At 44.6% G+C, this 21,557-nt stretch overlaps 1 protein-coding gene across 2 annotated transcripts in view; it reads left to right on the top strand.

Moving 5' to 3' along the window:
- The window catches only part of LDLRAP1 (low density lipoprotein receptor adaptor protein 1), a 66,258-nt gene that overhangs the window by 15,600 nt on the left and 29,101 nt on the right, over positions 1-21,557 (top strand). The window contains exons 1-3 of one of the 2 annotated variants that reach the window (XM_083751839.1): positions 11,471-11,678; positions 13,252-13,394; positions 15,058-15,170. In XM_083751839.1, coding sequence (XP_083607965.1) covers positions 11,642-11,678; positions 13,252-13,394; positions 15,058-15,170 — 293 coding nt within the window. In that variant the 5' untranslated portion in view covers positions 11,471-11,641. Of the gene's footprint in view, positions 1-11,470; positions 11,679-13,251; positions 13,395-15,057; positions 15,171-21,557 lie in introns of those variants that run through there. The other variant, XM_083751838.1, reaches the window with a different exon arrangement.

Raw genomic sequence — 21,557 nt, forward strand, 5'->3', positions numbered from 1 at the left:
GAAGGGGAGGCCAGACTGCTTCAGTTCCATTTGCTCACTAACTGTCTTGAGTCATTCCAGGACATTGTATTTCTCTGGGGCTGCAAAATTCTTCCCACCCCACCGCAAAAAACAACCCTGCTCTTGTTTATAAAGATCACTTAAACCAAGACTTAAAGAGGAGATGGAATCAGGAGCCCCTGATCTTGCCAGCGGTCATTGACTCTCTCTGTCTCTCTCTCAACTTCCTTCAGCCTCTTGTTATGCATGCAAGCAAATTGCAGGCTGGAGCAATTTGGGTTCTTGCTACATCAGGATAACTGACATAACCCTACATTTTTGAGTTGGGGGAATGGATGTGCGGTTCTCCCCCCCCCCCCCCCGGCTCTCTTTCTCCCAGTTGAAAGGTTGCCAAAGCATGTGTGTCTCATTAGCGTTTTCCTCTCTTAAGACAGAACTTACTTAACCTACTGCATGAACTTACTAATATTTCTGCCACGCACAAAACAGACATTTGAGAGGCACGTCTTCAAAGAAAAAAAGAGGAAGACGTTCTGGTGAATAGCTGCCTCCTGGAATGCTTAGCAATATCCAGACATGTCTGTGAAGTGTGTCCCACCTGGAGAGTTAGCATGCAGATGGAAGCCAGTTGATCTTTTTTCTGGATGTTGCAGCTTAAGGAAATGTAGTTCCAAAGAGCCTACTTTACCGTATTTTTCTAGACCAGCTTTGGGACTGATGCAAGTTGTAGTACCTGATGTCTGGAGGGCATCAGGCTCAGGAATGCTGTTCTAGACTTCACTCTTCCAGCCCTTTTGTATTAAAATTGCCCCATGACCAAGATTTCAAAATACTTTCCCTTAATATTCCAAACCTTATTTACCCTCTTCAAAGCATTGACAAGCAGCCAATCAGCAATCAGGTGCCTGCAACCCCACTTTGGCATGTTTACCTGCCCCACCCACACCTGAAGTCAAACTATATACATTGAGAAACAAAGAGATATAGGAGTGATCGTTTGTCTGGGAATGGCACCCTCTGATCAGGCAGTCTCCATAAACACCCATTGTTCCCAGGACTTTCTGCAATTGCTCGGTGGTAGATAATGCACTTTGCAGCTACTTGTGCAGAGCACTTGTGTCTGTGCTTGCTTTGTATAGTCACAGTTGAGCCCTGGAGTTGCAAACAGGTGCTGGGGCTGACCCCTGGTGTGCCTGGGCTTAAGTTGAGCCCTATCCCAGCTGTTAGCTCAGAAGTGGTCATTCCTTGTTGTATATGGAGGGTAGCCCCTGAAATTTACTTTTCTTGAGTGTAAACGCAAACTAAGAATGGTTGCAGAGTGTCTTTTGCTCTTAAGGTACTTGCTGAACAGATGTGGGCCAGTTGTGTGGCTTTTAAACTGTTTATTATTTGTGTATTATAGTGCAGAGGCCAAAACGCATTGGCAGCACACATGCTCTGCATGTGTAAAGGTCCAAGTTCAATCAACAGCACTTCCATGGCTTCTGTGTAACAAGAATTGGATACTGCCAGTGGCAGTGTACTTATAGTTGCTGCTATCGTTAGGCAATCCATAGGTGTGGGTGAGAAATTCAGTTTGGGTTGCATCTTAATGCAAAGCTACCTAGTTCTCATTTTCCCAAAGCAAAACAAAGCACAGATTGAAATGAATTTTGCATTTCTCAGAATCTTGCAGTTCTCCAAGCCAAAAATGTGAATCTTTTGGGTAAGTGTGCATAAGTGTTTATGTTTGTGAAAATAATGTGCAAATACATGTATTAGGTTGCAAATACATGTATTAGGCAAACATTGCTTATTAAGAGATTTATATTGGGAGAAATATAGAAAGAGAAATGTGGACTAAAATGCTGGTGCATTTTCATTAAGTTAAAAAAATATATATCACAAACTTACCCAGAAATGGGAGAAATTAACATTGACAGATTCTTCCATTCTTAGCCACCAGTGAACCTTATGCTTTATATATAGGTAAAGGGACCCCTGACCGTTAGGTCCAGTCGCGGACGACTCTGGGTTGCAGCGCTCATCTTGCTTTACTGGCCGAGGGAGCTGGCGTTTGTCCACAGACAGCTTCCGGGTCATGTGGCCAGCATGACTAAGCCGCTTCTGGAGAACCAGAGCAGCGCACGGAAATGCCGTTTACCTTCCCGCTGGAGCGGTACCTATTTATCTACTTGCACTTTGACGTGCTTTTGAACTGCTAGGTTGGCAGGAGCAGGAACTGAGCAACGGGAGCTCACCCCGTCGCGGGGATTCGAGCTGCCAACCTTCTGATCAGCAAGCCCTAGACTTTATATATATGCTTTATATATAGGGGTGGCCAAAAGATAAATCATGGGATTTGCTGGTGGTGGTCTGGGTCCTTTGTAGTATGGTGGCTATAGCATTAAAATAAAATCTTTTTATGGCAATTATAAAAAAAACCCTTGGCCTTATGATATCAGCCTCAGTGTTTCTCACCTGTGCAATATGAGTACTAATTATTTGTATCTAGCCTGACCTTTTGTACAGCTCTGCTGGCCAGTTTTAGAGTTCTATGTTGGATTCTCTGATTTATAGTAACCCAGTTATAGATTTTAAGGTCATCCCACACAAATCTTTTAGCTTGGCAGCACCTACACTTTGGAACTCATTGCCTATTGACAACATACAGGCCCCTTTACTGTACTATTTCCAATGCCTTCTTAAAACATATTTCTTTAGGTGACCATATGCAGGCATGAAAAATTATTATTATTAGCTACCCAGAGTGGCCGGGGCAACCCAGTCAGATAGGTGAGGTGCAAATAATAAAATTATTGTTATTAGTCGAAGTTTTAATATCTTTTTGGCTTATTGTCGATTCTGATTATCTTTGGAATGTTTTAAAATACCTGTTTTTAGCTTTCTTCTATTGACAGCTATTGTTATGTATTTTTTGTATACCACTTAGAGGTTTTATTGCAATCCAGTGGTATATAAAAATCTTAAATAAATCCCAGTATTTGGCTTATGGGGTGAAGTAGCTAACTAGCTATTCTGAGCCACCATGTAGCCCGCTAGTTCCAGTTGATGAATTTTGGGGCTTCTAGTCTTTTGTTTTGAAAGTAGATTCAGTAAAGCCTGTAATCTGCCCTTCAGGTGGTTAGGTCCCTGCCCTGGAAGCTTACAGTCAACAGGAGATAACAAGGGCAAATACAAATGCAGTTGCAGATGTTGTCACCTTAAACAAAGAAATGTAGTAATTGATTGGTGAGGTGAGCCATTGTTTTGACAAAGGGTGGGTTTGTAGATTGGAGAAAGTGTTAAAAACTGCTTTGCCCCCATAACAACCTGGTGAAGGAGGTTGTTCTTATTGCCGTTTTATAGGGGATCGGGAGAGTGTCAGGGCTTGAGAAATGCTTCAGGCTGAGTCTGTGACATTGGTGGTATTTGAACCTGGCGCCCTCTGGCCCTTGCTGGCTGCCTCCCAGAGATAATGAGGGTATTAGCCACCTATTCCAATGACTCCCTCTGCTTTGGGTGCCCTTGCCTTCCTTGCTGGGTTCACAGTTGAGGGACTTGGAAACGCTAGACACTAATCATCCCTCCACCCCTCGGAGGTCCAGGTCTTCTGTATTCATGTCCTTGCACCAAAGGGTTGAGTGGAAGAGGAACGAGGCGGAAAGGTTAAGTGGCTTTTGTGAAGCTGGTAGAAACTGTCAAAGCAGGGATCGGAAGGAGGGGCTCCCAGCTCCTGGCTCGTTCCTGTCCAGCCCACACAGCCTCACATGCTTGCAAAGTGCTTTTCAAGCTGGCGGGGTGGGATGGGGGGGTGTTGCTGAGCTGTTTGCAGCCTTGTAGAAGGTCACACGCTCAAATGCTCTTTATTCGTACAGCTTGCCACTTAAGACATGCCTGCTGCATCTGGCCAATGGCCCATCTAGCGGCCAGCTAGATCCCTGTGGGGAACCCACAACCTGGGCTTGAGCTTAGTGGCATGTAGCCCACCTGCAGTTCCCAGTAAGTGGTATTCGGAGACATTGGCATTGGAGGGAAAGCATAGCCATCATACCAACTAGTCCTTTTTGCTGCTACAGCACACTAAGGCAAGGTTTGGCTTAGCATGTAGCCCATCCTTAACTTGTGGTTGACCTCTCTTTTTGCTAACCACGAGCTGCACTCAAAAACTATCCTTGGCTACAGGTTGTGTTTGGAGAGGCAATGGCTTAAAAAGAACAGAGTTAAGGAAAAGCATTCAGTTGTCAACTGATTTTTAATACTGCATTCCAAGAAGTATGCTGGAACTCACTTATATTTGAAACATTCAGACAGCTAGGTTCACTTTCTCTAAAGGGAGTGCGCTAGCGACCTCTGTGACAGGGTTGTGGAGATAATGGAAATGGTGTTAATCATACCATCTGTGCCCCTTTTCTTGGCCCATTAGAAAAATGACAACGATCACCATCACTTGATGCGGTGCAAGCAAAGCACAGTCTTCTGCAGTGAGGCAGCAGGGTGCAAACAAAACGATTCATTAGTTTGATGACTTTCAATACATGTTTAAGCACTAAGGGACAATTCTAGTTGGTAGTAAGTAACTGAGCATGAAACAAGAAGGTAGAGATTATATCTAGAATGGGTTACACAATTATATTAAAAAGGGAAATGCTGTTTTAAAAACTTAGAGAATTTTCTGCTGGTTCAAACTTAGCAATACAAGCAATATGTTTTTTGTTGATTTTTTGGTGTGGGTAGCCATACTGTAATAAAATAGATCCTTAATCAATTCCTGCTTGGCCACGAGGCTCAATGGGTGGCCTGCTGGGACCAGCTGTTACTGTTTATCAGGCTGACCTGCCTTGCAGGGTTGTTGAGAGAACTGGGCTGTATGGTTGAAATAAATCTCAGTGGAACTGAGCAGTAAGCTGGATTCTATTAATCTGAGTGGTTTGTTACATTGCCGTGTTAACATCTAAATGTGTCTCCTGCTTGACCCAACAATCGCGTGACCCCTGACCTGCCTCTCTGTGAAGCATTCTATCTGAAAATGTAATCTAGTAAGTGTGAACATTAATTTTGCAGACTGATACTTAAAAAACAACAAGTTAATGTGTTTCTCTTTGTCAATACCAGCTGTTCTCTCCACTAAGCTTTAACTGAATGTACTGGTACGTATTGAAACGCTGCCCTTGTGGGTAAAAGCTCTGCCTCCATCTGTAGCAGGTGGGAGCCTTTTTCACCTCAAGGGCCACATTCCCTTCTGGGGCCAGATGCCATTGGTGGGCGGGGCCAGAGGCAAAAGTGGGTGGAGCAATAGTTGTCAACATTACCTGTCTACAGTACTCTAGTTCCACTATGACTTACGGCCTTAGTTTATCTGCTCAATCTGCCCACACAGCTGCATGACCTCACTGTATTGTGTAGTGCAGGCAGAGCTTACTGGTGAAAGTACACAAGGTCGTGTTTATTACATTATGTAATGCGTGTTCACTCTGTTAAAATAACTCCAGGTTTTTCTACCCTACCCCATCCCAGACCTGTCCACTTTGGCAGAGAAAGCTATAAAAGGCATAAAAACAAGACTTTGCATACTGCATTTGAACCTCCAAGCAGAAAAATCTCAATTCAGTATCGGCTGCAGAATTTCCCATCTTGAGAATCTTATTTTTAAAAGGCAAGTTTATGGCCCTTATGCCTGCAGAAGATGGTATTTAAAGTGAGTGCGGGAAGAAATTTTTGTGTGGGCTTCTGTTCTTCCGAATAAGTTGTAGGAGCAGAATAAATAATGCACACTAAGCTATATGCAGATGTGCATGGCTTTTGCATAATCCACACAGGCTGCAAAATTCAACTTGGCAGAACTTGGATTTTATATGTTTTCTGGACAGTGTGTGTACAACCCTGCTTCTGAGGACATTTCTCCGTGTCCACATTTGACTCCTGAAGGACTAATTTTGTATTATGGCATAAGCTTTTCTGGACTCGAATCTAAAAGAATTCAAATCCATTAAGTTTAATCCTCCATTGCAGATACAGATACATATGTTGTAAGCAGTGAGGCCAGAAAGAAATGAAATGTAAGGAGCACAGTGAGTCTTTACAGCAGCAGTTATCGGTGATGCAAGAGTTTGGCAATCCTGAATTGATTAACATCTACAGTGTGAAAGGAAGCCATTGTCTCTATTTAGACACAAAAGACGGGTAGAACACCTGTAAGCTGTAAGCGTAATCAAGAGGCTGTTGCTAAGAGTATAATGGGAGGAAGTTGTTCCTAAGGGCACACATTAGTTCAAAATGAGGCATGGTAAACTAATTGCCCTTTAGTGCCACATTATGCTCACAATCTGGCCATTTTTATACATTATGCAGAAGCAAATCAGAGGTTCCCAGGAGGGATGTCAGAAGGCATTCTTTTCCATTCCTCCCTGCATTTGTTGCATGCACCATTGTTTCCCTTCCGCTGCGGTTAAACTTTAAAAACTACATTATTCATCTCATTGTCCGCTGTGGTGAAATGAAATTAAATACGCAAACTGCATTGCCATTATGTTAACTTTACGCCATTCATTTCCACACACAGGAAATGCGATGCTAATGTGGGGAAAATACAATCAGTTATGTATCATTTGGGGACCAAAAGTAGCAGCAACAGTGAATACAAGTCATATTTGCTGGATCGATTTCTGTTCCAGACATGGGACAAATTAGCGAACATCAGCAATTTCTGTAAAACTTTCAATAAATTATAATTTTTTTAAAAGGCCGAATAAATGATAATAAAGAGATATTAGGTTGCAATCCTATACACCAGGTATGTGGGGAGCTGGTAGCCCTCCAGATGTTGCGGGACTATGACTCCGTCATCTGCTGGCCATTCTAGCTGATGCTGATAAGATTCCCAATTCCCATCTGGAGGGCTATAGGTTCCCTTCTCCGACTATACACTCTTTCCTCCTAAATCCAGTTGAAGTCACATGACAGCTTCTGAGTAGGCCTGCATATGAGTGCATTGATTAGTGTTGGTGCACATTTACATAAAGGCCAATGGGGAGACAACTACTGAAAACCTAAAGCAGACCTGCTTGTTTGAAGCAGCTGGAGAAAATCAGGCAAGCTTTCCTGTTTTGTGTGCAGTGTAAGTCCAACCCCTCGCTGCAGTTTTAGTGTGCCACATTATTGCACGCAGTGCGTTCCACCTGAGTCATCCTGCATATTTCCCCCCTGACTAATTCTGCTTTGCAATTAGATGGCATAATTATGAGTCATGTAGGATTACCTTGCAGGGTGTGTTGAGCTTTAAGGGGCTGGTTGTTGCTTGCTCACTTTAAAACAGACGCCTTCTTATTGTTCACAGGTGGGAATTGGTCATAGCATATTCTGCTCCTTGAATAAAACACACACCTTGATATGGAATCCGATCATAGAAACTGCTCTTCTTGTTCAAAGCTTGAGAATTTGGACAAATGTATCTTAGTCAACGCTGCTTCTCTTAAGACCTCCCCTCTGTTCTTATGAAATCACTCTTTTTGCCCGAGTTGTCAAGCATTGTTGTTCACAACTCCTCAGTAGAAACGCACTGATATGTGCCGGAATGGCAAAAGGTCAAGGGTTCTGAGCATTGCTGGGATGCCAAAGGAATTGTTTCTGGTGTGGGCTGGAAGTTCCTTGATAAAATTGTAAGAAATGGGCTTGTTTTATTTCTGAAATTTTCTAAAAGCACGGTTTCATGTAAAGCATGGATCATAGCTGTCAACTTGCAGATTTGAAAATAAGGGACCAGCAGCCTCAAAAATAAGGGATCAGCAGCCAAAATAAGGGATTTTCCGAACACAGGTATGTTCAACTTCTGAGCCCCTCCAAGCCAAAGGCAGAAAAACCAGCCAGCAGCCAAACGACACCTCAAGTGGTGGTTCCCACAGCACAGCAACCCAGCAAAGGGGATGCAGCAAGGAAAACCACTGTCACCACTCCGCTGGGAAGTGCTGAGCAAAGGCGTGTCCCCAGGCAACGTGGCCAATTTGATTGGCACAAGGCATGCAAGCTCCACCCCCCAGTCGTTCTCAGACTCCTTATTGGGTGAGCAACGCAGCCAAGCAACACAGTTGGAGCCTCCCTCCTCCCTGGCTGGCAGGGAAGGAGGGAGAGGAGCTGCTTCCTTTGAAACCCGGGAAATTTAAGGGACATCATCAATAAGGGACAGCAGCGGGACACAGCGCTGCAATAAGGGACTTTCCCGCCAAATAAGGGACAGTTGACAGCTATGGCATGGATCCCAGGGCAGTATAATTAAAAATAAAGAAATCGAACAGCAGTACAATCAAAGCAGAATTAAATCTTAGGAATAATACACCCCAAACTATACAACCAGCTAAGACAATACAGTAAATACATAAAACGCTGCCAGCCCAGGACGAAAATAAGCAAGCTGTCTAAAACAGTGGGTTGGCAATTCTTAAATATGGTCAAAGTATTAACATTTAAGTTGCAAGGCTATGTCTTAACTAGAGTTGAGCTGAAAATTTCTGCAGTTTTTTTTTTTTTAAATCCCCTGCCTCAATGAATGAGAAAAGAAATGGATAATTTTTTTAATTCAAAGGGGAAAGAAAATATCGGTGAAAATCTCATGTCATGGGCTGCAGTGCGGTCCTGACTTTTGAGGTTTTTGCCAGTGTCCTTTCCTTCTCTTTGCAAATCATCTGACATCTGGAGGGCTACCAGCTCCCCACATAGCTGGTGTACAGGATTGCAACCTAACATCTCTTTATTATTATTTATTCGGCCTTTCATCTGCACTCTGCAACCATTTTGGGTTCCTGCACTTCAGTTAAAGCCCAAGAGAAAGGTACCATACCGTAACCCATGATTCACTCCATTGGGTTGGATTACTGCAATGCACTCTATGTGGGACTTCCCTTGAGAGTGGGACCTCTCTGCATATTATACCTGTGCCTGGAGATCTGCTCTGGTTGCCCATTTGCTCAGGTTCAAGGTGTTGGTGTATGAAGCCCTTTACGGCTTGGGACTAGTTCACTTGCAGAACTGACACTGTTATACATGCCACATAATGAAATGAATGTTTTAGTGCTGCAACACCTTCCCCTTGGAACTCCCTGCCTACTGATTTCAAGCACACACCTTCCTTATCTTCTTCTCAGCCCCTGCTTAAAACAGTTCTGTTTAGGCAAGCCCAGACAGACATGTAGAAGTTACATGAGCTTTATCTCTTTTTGGCTACTTTTGAATGTTTTTTGATACTTGTTTTTAACTCCCCCACCCAAGAATATTAATGTTTTATTTCATATTTTTGTAAGCCACTTAGAAGCTTTCTTGCAAACAGGCAGTATACAAATTTTGTTAAATGAAATAGGAACTCCTCCCATAGGGCTTTTTCACACAGGAAGTCTGGGCAGCTGGGGAGGCTGAAGGAATGCTAGGGAAATCTTTCTGAAGGAAAGGAAAACACAAACACCATCTTTGACCACCTTATGATGATGATAAGATGAGCTCAAAACCCTACGCTGACCCTAAATTTCTCAGTGCCCTGAGAACAAAATGCTTTTCACAGGGTAAGAAAACGTTTGAGAAATGGGGCGGGGGGCAGATTTTGCTAGTTCTTCTTCTCCTCTTTCCTTGAATCTGGAGCTTCCTTTTCAAAATCAATAGCTGCTTGTGTTTCATTTTAAATCCAGCCTTTTACTTATTGTGGGGGGAGGAGGCGCTACCTGGCGCAGCTGCTGGAAACAGGAGAAACCGCATACAGTTACCTTCTCAGTTTCCACTAGAAGGTTTGCAGGGAGAGTGTGTCCCTGAGGCCTTTCTGAGCAAACAAAAAAACCTCTTCTCCCTTTTGCTTGTTGGCATCAAATGATAGCCTGAACTGGTGCCTAATTTTAGCCTCTTGTCTCCTGCTTGGGTCTCGTTTTGCGATATCCTTCCTGCAGTTTTTTTAGAATGGAGCTTTGCTTACTGCAATTCATTGTGACTGGGCTACAGCTCAGTGGAGATAAATCTGTATTGTGTAGATTTCCTGTCAGGGGGGTGGTGGGGTTCATGTGTTTGGAGGAATTTCCTGGTACTTTTGAGCAGGGAAGCGAAGGAATTTTGGGGGGAAATTTCATGTGAACATGAGTCTCGCCCATTGTCCCTTACTTTTTGACAGGAATTATTATTTATTACTGTTTTAGACTGCCAACCCCGATATCTCTGGTGACAAATAGCTTACAATCACCAAATTCCTTTAAAATATGGTTTTGGTTGCAAACGTTCATTATTTGGGGCTGTACAGGGTTTCCCTCAGATTTGTATTTTATGTTACTGAATTATTTTCTACTCTCTTTCAATGCTTGGTATCAGTGTTTATTTTATTGATTTGTTTTTTGGCTACTCCTCCTCCTCCTTCTTCTACGTATTATTTTAGCCTGTCTACTGTAACCCACTTAGAGGTCTTTTTGTTCTAGTAAGAGTCATGGCTTCCCACAAAGAATCCTGGGAGCTGCAGTTAGTTGTTCATGTGCTGAAGACTCCTCTTCCCCTCAGAGAGCTGCAAATGTCAGAGTGATATAAAAACCAATCCTCTTCCCAGGGGAACTCTAGGAATTGTAGCTCAGGGGAAGGGTTGTCTGCTAGCAAGCAGAACTACATTTCCCAGGATTCTTTGGGGGAAGCCATGGCTGTTTAATATTATACTGTATTGCTTTAAATGCATGGTGCAGAGGGCTCCCCTGCCAACAATCTCTCTCACTCCCCCCATCCTGCCCTGTGCTTTAGTAGTGCATACCTATGCACGGTGACAGCAAGCACGTAGACAGGATGAGAAAGAAGAGCTTGTAAAAAATAAATTGCTGGCTGTGCATCCTTCTAGCCCTGGCAACTAGCCAAGAGGGTAGTACTTCTGACTGGGTGACATCACTAGACACTGCACAGGCCTTGAGGTTGTGAAAAGCTAATGAAGAGGAGAGCCTGCTTAAGCCTGTGCACAGATGGTTTGTCTTTCTGATAACGGGTTTGGAAGTGGGCAGGAGATTTGAGGCTGCTCAGTTATTGTGGGAGAGAGTAGAAGCAAGTACACAGATCATGCTGTGCAGCAGGTCGTTCCTGCCCTGTGAAATGTGAGAATTCCTCTTGAGCTTTGTATCCTGTGCTTGACTGGGTAGGCTCAGGCTGGGGGGGGGGGTATAGTTTCTGCTTTCTAGTTGGTACAGGCAACTCCCCATTTACATGGGGGTTACGTTCCGAGGCACCACACGTTTAAGTGAAATTGCATATATCAGGAACACTGTTGAAAAAGGCTGCAAACACCACAAGCGCTCCCTCCAAACTTCCTTGCTCAAACTCCAACTCTCCACAGGCCTCAAAGGTCAGTGCAAGAGCTCCTGGGATTGCACTTGCAAAGGCTCATAGGATTGCTAGGCACTATTTTCATCCCATTTTTGCTGTTTTGCACTCTTTCGGGTCTGTTTTTGCTCCTTTTGTGCCACTTCCAGGTTTGCGGTGATGCACATGTTCGTGGTCATGCATGCCTTGAATGTGCACAAATGGAAAGTTGCCTGTATGTGGCTCTGAAGACTGTGCTCTAAACCAGCTTCAGAGCAGGGTTGGGAAAACTTCCCCACCCCATCGCCAGCCCCAGGGCGGCATTTCCTCTTGAGTGACTTTCTGGAGGCTGCATACCAGCAAATGGATGGGCCAAAGCAAAAATATGGTCCAAGGCCTGAGCAGTAAGTAGATAGATACTTGCTGGTGTCTTTAGTGTTGCTACCCCATGTGGTGAACCACTGAACCTTCAGGTGGAAGCCTTCTTATTGGAGAACCTTCCCAGCAGCCTCTGCCCATTGAGTCACAAGATTGTAGAGTTGGAAAGGACCATGAGGGTCATCTAGTCCTATCCCCAGCTGTCCATTGGATTTTCCCGAGCAGGAAGGAGTATAAAGGCCTTCCTTTTCCAGCTGTGTTTGCTGGAGCAACAAAGTCAACTTGAGCTGGGAACTGTAGTTTGCTAAGGGTGCTGAGAGGTGTTAGGAGACTCCCTAGCCACAGTCCCATAATTCTCTGGGAAGAGGGATTGGCTGTTAAACCACTCTGGGAATTGTGTAGTTTTATTCAATGCTGGGCAGTTATCACTGGTTACTAGTCATGATGGCTGTATATGACCTCCAGTAGCAGATGGAGGCCATTTGCTTCTGAAAAGCAGTTGTTGAGAGATCAGGAGTGGGAGAGTGCCATTTCTCTCATGTCCTACTTATGGGCTTCCTGTAGACATCTGCTTGGCCACTGTGAGAACAGGATGCTGGACTAGATGGGGCCATTGGCATGATCTCACAGGGCTCTTGTTGTTTTATCTTCTAGGACAATTCCTGCCTACCCCTGCCAACTTCAAAGGTGGGAGGAAGACCAGTTGCCTATCACATTTGCCCAGAGCACAGTAAAACCCTTGAAGCCTGAATGCAGCTATACTCTCTCTCCTTTCACCACCACACTCCTCAAGGCACCCTGCCTTAAGCCCTGTTCTTGATGAGCCATTATGGGCTGTGAAGTGGGAGGCTGGCAGGCTGAGCCATCCAGTGCAATCCAGCAGGATGTTCCAGTAATTTTGTTGCTCCGCTCTTGTGCGTTGATGGAAGCTTGCTCAGAAAAAAATACCTGCCGATTGTGCCCCATGTTAATTAGTACAAATGAGACAGCTGTTAGTTCGTTTGCGGGGGAAGGGGGGTCAATCTATAATGAAGCATAACACCTTCACATTTCTTGGCCCAGCCATGCATATTATCCTTAGGAATTTGTTCCAACTAGCATATATTGAGGAAGTCTGTTGCTCTTTCATTCCCATGCTATAACTTTGGCCGGCACTGAGGAGCCTTATGAGTACAGGAGTTAACAGAATGCATCCCCAGCCTTTGCATGAACCATTGATGACTCACAGGGCAGCCTTCAAAAAAGAAGTTATACGCAACCTCTGGGTTTTTCTTCCATATTTCCAGCAGTGCAAAACCAATTAAGGAGTCATTTTTCCTTCCTCCACAAGCCTTTTAACAGAAGGGGTTGCTAAAGCATCCCTACTTGTTTGTGAAAAATGCAACACAGAGCTAGAAGTTTTAATTATTATTTTTTTATAAATTTATTTATTTTTTTATCCCACCTGCCCTGAGTGCAACCAGTTGTTATGAAACCCGAAACATCAAGTCAAGTGTCCCAGGTTGAAGGGCGGGGGCAGTTGGGGCATATCCCTTCTATCCAATCGTTTAATGTTTCGTACCAGGTACCCTTAAACAATAAACCTTCTTAATTCCACAGAGCTCCCGGAAAACTGGACCGACACCAGAGAAACCTTATTGGAGGGCATGCTCTTCAACCTGAAGTACCTGGGCATGACACTCGTCGAACAACCCAAAGGTGAAGAGCTATCCGCTGCTGCTGTCAAAAGAATTGTAGCCACGGTGAGCTGCCCTTTACTTCATATCCTCACACCCCCAAATGTCCTCCGTTACGCCTAGGCTAGAAGGGTAGCAGCCATAGCAGTATATATACAGCTTCCATAGCTCTTTCCTGTTGAATCCAGAGCAGTGCTTGAAAGCTGAGTTTTTGGCTCTGTCTCCCATTCAAACTTCAGATAGGTTTGAAAGTTTACTGGGAATGTGGATGACTTGTGCTTTTGTTTTTGTAATTCTTTGTAGGATCTCAGATGGGGGCTCTGTTTCTGTGGTCAAGTGAAGGGTGTTAGCAGGTTTGGAAAACCCCCAAAATTCACAAAAGTTACAAAACATATTTTAAGGAAATTTTTGAACTAGGGGTGCAGAGGGGGAACTCCAAACAAGTGCTCAGTGGGCATGGAATTCTGGTTAGATGTTGGGAGGGGTGGAAAAATGAGGAGGGAGGGAAATAGGATGGAGCGACTAGACGTCTGAACAGCAGCACTTCACACTGCAACTTTCTGCTACAGATCCTACGTGTTAACACTTCAATTCGGCCTATAGCCATGCACTCTAAACTTATGTTCAAGAACAGTAGGGAAACTCGTTCAAGTGACATTAAAAACCATTAAAATTCAGTTCATAAAACAGAAAGCAGTTCATAAAATGCATAAAATGCTTTGCAATTATAGGAAATTAGCCAACATAAAAGTGGCCTGATTTATAGCAAGTTACTAAAAACTTGCTTGAATAAAGGAGGCTTTGCATATCTTGCTAAAAATCTGTAGAGTTATACTTGAGCGGGTTTCTTCTGGCAGTGGATTGGGGTGGCAGCTAGCAAAGATCCTGATGTTTGTCCCCATCAAATGAAGAGGAAGAATATCTTAAGCAGGGGCCCATCTGATGACCTCAGTCCATAGGAGGGCTCCCATGGGGTGTGGAAGTGTTTTATGGGGTCAAATAAACCGCTACGTGATAAATTTGAATTTTATTGTTTTGTATGCTTCATTCAATTTGTTTTCCTTGAATTAGAATTAGTATGAATCATGACATCATGAAACCTCATTTAACCTCTGCAGTTTTCAAAATTCGCAAAAGGGTTTCTAGGCCGCGGATGAACCTGCGGCTCTCTGGGTATTTTTGTTGGTCTCCAGTTCCCAACAACCCCAGCAAACATGGTCAGTGGTTGGGAAGTTGACGTCCAACAAAATTGGGAGGGCCACAGGCCCCTCACGCTCCTGTTCTAGGCCATATGAAAGGCTACCTTTCATGTGTTACCTGCTCCTGCAGCTCAGCTATGTGCTGTGACTTGCATATATTCTCCTGGTGGATAGGAGGAGAAAAGCTCATTGTTTGCAAAACCAACTCCCCTGGTTTTTAAACCAGAGTTTTTTCATATTAGTGAAAGAAATAAGAATATTGCTGAAGAAATGAGAACCTGCAGCCAAATACTTCATTGCGGAGCGTCCCTGTTCAGTGCCTTCCTGCACGATACTCTGTTCTGTTCCTCTTCTTACTAGGTTTACTGAAGAGGAACAAAATGGCGCAATTTTTTTTTGCAGGTTTGGGAGCTGTTTCCAAGTAACAACATCTGCCTGTTATTCCTGTACATAGTTAATATGTGACTTTTAGATAAGTTGATTTATCTCCACCAGACCCATGAAACATGTTGAATGTTTTCTTTCTCAAGGCAAAAGCAAGTGGCAGAAAGCTCCGGAAAGTAACTCTAAAAGTGTCCCCCAGAGGGATAATCCTCAGTGACAGTGTAACAAACGAGGCAATCGAAAACATCTCAATATACAGGTACGTTCCAATTGTAGTTTTTAAAGACACAGAGTAAGTATTTAAGGCATGGTGGTAAAACTGTGATACTGGCAGATGCAAGGAGCATGGCTTTCTCAGTGGTAGCCCCACACCTCTCAGATTCCCTTGCCAGGTTAATAGATACGTTCTCTGTGAAGTGTGTTTATCCACCACTTTACACACATCCCTCCAAAAGATACTCTAGACTGTGTACTGAGTGGGGCCATTGCTATACAAGTTGAGACCCCTTTTTTGAATTCCCCTGAACTTGCCCCTATCCCCACTTTCCTTAGGCTTCACCAGTCTCCTTTTATAATAGGCTCACCGCTTGGACTTCTCATTCTATCCACTCCTGTGCTTCTCTCAGCTTTCTTCTTTCTGATTCCTCACCAGGCCCATGCTTCCCACTCAGTGTTTCTGCTTTATCTCTGCACGCTGAGAGGAGAGGCATGACCCCTCCAGACTGACCTGATTTATTGCTGGTGGGTCTTCCTGCAAAGACTTACACAGGCACAGCAGCCTCCTCCTCACAGACTCATTGTTATGTGCAAATGCAGCCATACAGTCCCCTAGCACCTTAAAGACTAACTCATATGCTGTGGAAAAGAGCCGCACTTCATCAGATGCGTTACCCCCAGTTGAAAGGTGTGTGTATGTTTATAGGCAGCCCTGTTTAGGGATGTTTTAAATGTTTGATGTTTCACTGTAGTTTTATCATTTTGCCTCTACATAATGATCATAGAATTGTAGAGTTGGAAGGGATCCTGAGGATCATCTAGTCCTGCCCCCTGCAATACAGGAATATGAAACTGCTACAATACAGGGATTGAACCTGCAACCTTGGCATTATTGGCCCTGTGCTTTAACCAGCTGAGCTATCCTTCTAATTTGTTGGAAGCTGCCCAGAGTGGCTGGGGCAACCCAGTCAGATGGGCAGCATATAAATTTATTTATTTATTTAGGCTGCAAAAGTAGGGGGGGTAAAGAAGTAAAGAGTGGGTTCAGATAGCATGAAATGCAAAAATTACAATTTGTGATAATTCAATTGAAGCTTAAATGTACGCTGATAAACATTGCAGCCATTCCCAACAGCACTTATTTGGTGATGACTCAGTCATCTTAGCTTTGCTGAGCTAATTAGCGCCTGCAGCGGGACAGGAAGCCTTCGCTGTGATCATCCCCAAATGAATAGAATCAAATGTCTTGATAAGTTCTCATTCTGCAGCTTCATGCTGTAGCCTCCCTTTGAAATCCCCTTTGCAGGAGAATTGAAACCAGTGGTGGCTGGTAGGCAGAAGGCAGAAAGGTCAACAGTTGGTGGAGCCAAAGCCAAGGAGAGTCAGAGCCAAATAATTCTTGTTTCCTCCCCATCCTCCTCTCTGCTGAGTTCTATAATGGCAACGCGGAGAGTAAGGAGGAGGAAGCTGACAGCCAGGGCCACCCTGGGACTGGATTTAAGTAAGAAAGCAGGTGGGAGCTGTCAGAGGCCTTCAGCAGTTTCCGGGAAGCTCGGTCATTAGTTGAAAGTAGTTCTGGGTGACGTCTGTGGCCTTCTTCTTCATAGCCTCTTGCGTACACTGTGTGGAAAAAATCATTAATTTCAGAGGCTACCAGGAGTGGTATTTTACTCCTAAAGATAAATAAAGTTTGTAGGTGTCACTTAGGAGGGCCCCTCTGGAACCCGTTTTTCTAAAAACACACTAATTTTTTGCTTGCTGAATGGATTTCAGAGTCTCTACTGCTGTTACAAAAACCAGCATTTAACAGCTTAAAAAAACCAATTACAGGGAAAGAGGGAAAACATAAGTGCCTCTTATAAAAACAAAGCACTGTGAAGCTCCATGTAGGACAAATGTAGGCCACACTGGAGCACAACTAGACACTTAATGCAATGTAAATTAATTTTGAATGTATTTTAAACCCTGGAAAACTCAAGAGGAACAGCCCCTTGCTCATGACAAAGGGACGCTTGGTACAGCTTTGTGCTATGGGACAGCCATTTGAGGGTACTACAGTTTTGGGGCCAACGTCACTAGTATTTTTATTATTAATTTATCACTCTTGCACCATCAATATGCATGGTGCATTGCAGAATACAAGAAAACATAGGAAGCTGGTTCGCTCACAATGCCAAGCCATAGTTTTTCAACAAACCACAAGTTGTTACACAGATGACTAAACCAAACCATGGTTTTTTTCTTCACAATCCTGTCGGATATGGACATCGTTCTGCACAATGGTCAGCAAGGCCAGTTTCTCTGTCACGCTGTTTATCTATGAATGCCCTTCCAAGAATAGGTGAAATACCCACAGTTGTTTTTGTAAGACAACCTTCTTCAACCTCCTGCCTATGAGAGGTGTTTTGGACTTCATTGCCATTACCCCTGCCAGTGGCTAGGTTTCTGGGTGCTGGTGTCCAACAAAATCTGGAGGGCACCAGATTGGGGAATGCTGTTAGAAAGACATCCCTCAAGCACCAGCCATTATTGGCTTGTAGAGTTCAAAGCTGTTTTTCACCCAGTCAACGGGAGCGTCATCCTGCCAAAAGGGATGTTCCTCAGCTCATGGGCTGAGTGCCTGTCGTCATGCTGCTTTAATGATGCTTGAACCTGTGAGAGTTTGAGGATGATCTTCGCAGGCAGCGTTTTCTCAACACCTTTCCATCAGTTTCTCTTTCTCATTTGTAGCCAAGGACCACAGAGAATTGGGGGACAGCGCTGGGGTTTGGAGGAAGTGTCAAAACGCATTTGCAGTCCCGAGATGTGCAAGCTGAACTTGTCTCTTCATCGAGTGGACAGCTCACTTCTGAGTTGTCCTGAAACTTAAGTGCGCTCTGACACAGTGCTGCTGAATAAATAAATGACAGACTATATACCCCCAGGGAAAGATTTATCCTCTCCTCCTGAGAAAGGTCATCAGATCTTCATCAGGCTTGGTGTGTGGGGGAAAGATAATTCAAGATGCACTGACCATGCTGCTTTGAACTGCTGCTCCCTGCAAGTGATGAGTGATTTTCTGCTTCAAGTCATGTTCTTCTGTTGCAAAACTTGGGGTGAATGCATGTGCGGTCCTTCGGGCATTTCAACCCCAGGTCACACACCCTCCCGAGCCTCATTCCTCACTAGGCCTGATGTGAGTCCTCCTTGTGCATTTTTGGCACACTCATTGCTATGTCCTCTTTCGCCTCTAGCCCTCTCCTGAGGTTCAAGAACATAGGAAGCTGCCTTAAACTGAGTCAAACCCTTGGCCATTTAGCTCAGTACAGTCGTACCTTGGATCTCAAAATGCCTCGGCTCCCGAACAATCGAAACCTGGAAGTAAGTGTTCCGATTTTTGAACAATTTTTCAGAAGCCGAATGTCAGGCGTGGCTTCCGATTGGCTGCGGGAACTTCCCGCAGCCAATCAGAAGCTGCGCTTTGGTTTCCGAATGTTTTGGAAATCGAACGGACTTTCGGAACAGATTCTGTTATACTTCCAAGGTACGACTCTATTGTCTGTGTTGACGGGCAGTGGCTTTCCAGGGTTTCAGGCAAGGTTTTCTCACAACCACACCTGGAGATTTCAGGGATTAAACCTGGGACCTTTGCATGTAAAGCAGATGCTCCACTACGGCTGTGGCCCTTCCCAACAAAGAGCTGAGGGCTGATGGGAATTGTAGTTGAAAACATCAGTAAGACACCAGGTTGGTGGAGGCTGGTCTATCCTTAGTAGCAGTGGCTCTGCAGGATTTCAGGCAAGGGACTTTCCCAGCCCTTCCTGGAGATACCAGAAATTCTACATGGGGTCTTTCTACCATTGAGCTGCAGCTCTTCCCCAACTCAGAAGGGAGCTCTCCACTTAGATTGGAAATGTGTTTGAAGCTTCCCTTCCTACCAACCCCAGCCTTGCTCCCCAACTTTCTGTGGTCCTTGGCTACAAGCAAGAACAGCAATTGGTAGAAATGTGCTGAGAAGCCTGATGAAGACCTGGTAGCCTTTCTTAGGCAGGGAGAATGAAGCCTACATCTTGCCCTGGGGATTTATAGCAGGCCATTTTTAAATACAAAGTGGCCCATTTTTAGGCTTTTGTATAATCAGGGCATTGATGGGTGGGTGGGGGGCAATAACTGCTAAGGAGTAGTTGGCTGCTCCAAGCACCTGGCATGCACATCACTCACTCCCATATTGGTGGGCAGATAGGGCGGCCCCTCCTGGTGTGATGCCCATGCTGGCCTTCAGCTTCTCTAACAGAATGGGGTGGGCACATCGCAGAAGAGCAAGAGTTGGCAGGATTTCCTGAGCTCAGAGTACTCTTCCCCACCCCCGCACACTCTCCTGTTTTAAAAATGGAAGCACTCCTTAGAAAGCAGAGCTTTTGGGAAGATGGATGGGTATTTGTTTTTCTGCATTTCCCTAGCGTTATAAGATCTCAGCCTGGAAAATTGCATTCTCTCTGCTTTGATCTGATAAGCAAACTCTATGAATCTGTGCATGGTGTGTGCCTGAAACTTTCATTTGTTTCTCTTATTTGTAAGGCAAAGCCTCACAATATAAGTGCTGTGCTGTTTGGTGCAAAGCACAGAGGTTTATATTAGAATTCAGCATCCTATCAGCTTCTGTTTTTGTTTTTTTTAAAGTTTCTAGGCCTTATGGTGAAAATATTAGCTGCGAAGTAAGTGGCCAGGGACTGATCATCTCAGAAACTACTGTGGAGAGGCTGAGTTGGATTTCCAGTATTGTGGGTGCTTTATATCTGCCTGGGATAGCTCAGTTGGTGGAGCATAAGACTCTTAATCTCAAGGTCGGGGGTTTCGCTTGCCTACAGGGAAACACTGGGCACAGCTGAGAGAGATTAACCCCAAAAACGTTGTGGGTTCTCATGGCCCATGGCCCCCTATTGTTAGTGCCACTGGCCAGGGGCTGCTCAGTCAGGGCTTCAACCCTGTAAGGAGGCAAGACAACCCAGGAGTCCCATTGGGAATCAGGGCTCCTCTTCTATTGTTCCTGGCTTTTCCCTCTCTCACTTCATACGCTGTTCCTTCAAAGAACCTGGTTCTAAACCGTGTAGAGCAGGTATGGCCTTTAGCCAGATTTCATGTGGGTGCCAAGGAGGCAGAAATGGTGAGAAAGTGGGTGACAGAGAAAAGATGTTGGCAGAAATGAGGAGAAAAGGGGATGGCCCCAGCCTCTTTGGTCTTCAGCCCCACCTCCTGCTGGTGTGCCGCCCCTGACAGATTACCTCTGAGGGAATGTAACCCCAGACAGAAAAAGGATTGCTCTCCCCTGGTGTAGGGCTTTAAAAGCTATTAAAGGTAAAGGGACCCCTGATCATTAGGCCCAGTCGTGGCCGACTCTGGGGTTGCGGCCTCTCGCTTTATTGGCTGAGGGAGCCGGCGTACAGCTTCCAGGTCATGTGGCCAGCATGACTAAGCTGCTTCTGGCGAACCAGAGAAGTGCACGGAAATGCTGTTTACCTTCCTGCTGGAGTGGTACCTATTTATCTACTTGCACTTTGACGTGCTTTCGAACTGCTAGGTTGGCAGGAGCAGGGACCGAGCAACGGGAGCTCACCCCATCACAGGGATTCGAACTGCTGACCTTCTGATCGGCAAGTCCTAGGCTCTGTGATTTAACCTGCAGCTCTTTAAATTAGGCACAGAAGCAAAGAGGCATGCAACTGGTACACAAAAGGTGCTCTGAGCACCTGGCCCCTACAAACAGCTTCGATCTGTACTAGGATGTCTTCAGAATCTCACACATCTGGCTCCCGCTTTCGTCTCTACATTTGAAGGCCTGCTTCAAGGCCCCTTGCCATCTAAAGTGTGCCAGCTGGGACCTTTTGATGGTGCACCCAGTGTTTTGGAATGCCCTCTCTGAAGGGGAGGTATCAACCTGCCTCGATTGCTGCCTGCATTCTGACAGGCAGTGAAAACCCTTGACCTTTTCTGAAAAGCACCGGCAGATTGATATATACTGTTGCCCACACTGCTGTGCTTTGCTAGTGAGAGTTTGGTTTGGTTGGTTTCACAGTTTAATTATGTGTGTGTGTGTGTGTGTGTGTGTGTGTGTGTGTGTGTGTGTCCCCATTGTTTTATTTCTTTGTTGTGTATTTTACACTGTATTAAACAGTTGTACTAATTTCTCCTGTGGGGACTTTTTTGACAGAGGGTAAGGTAGAAACAATTTTAATAAAATTATTATTTAGTGTTTTTACCTCGCCTTCCTTATCAGTCAATCAAAGCTATTTAAGAGTAAAAGCACAATCAGGCATGAAAATCAATGCCGTCGGAAAACAATGCAAAGCCATAGGGTTGTCTCCAGTGCTAGTGCTACTCAGAGGAGACCCATTTAAATTAATAGACATGACTACTGTAGGTTCCTTAATTTTAATGAGTCTGCTTAAGCAGA

The sequence above is a fragment of the Podarcis gaigeae genome (assembly GCF_964106915.1).
Source record: "Podarcis gaigeae genome assembly, chromosome: 8".
In the NCBI taxonomy this organism is placed as follows: domain Eukaryota; kingdom Metazoa; phylum Chordata; class Lepidosauria; order Squamata; family Lacertidae; genus Podarcis; species Podarcis gaigeae.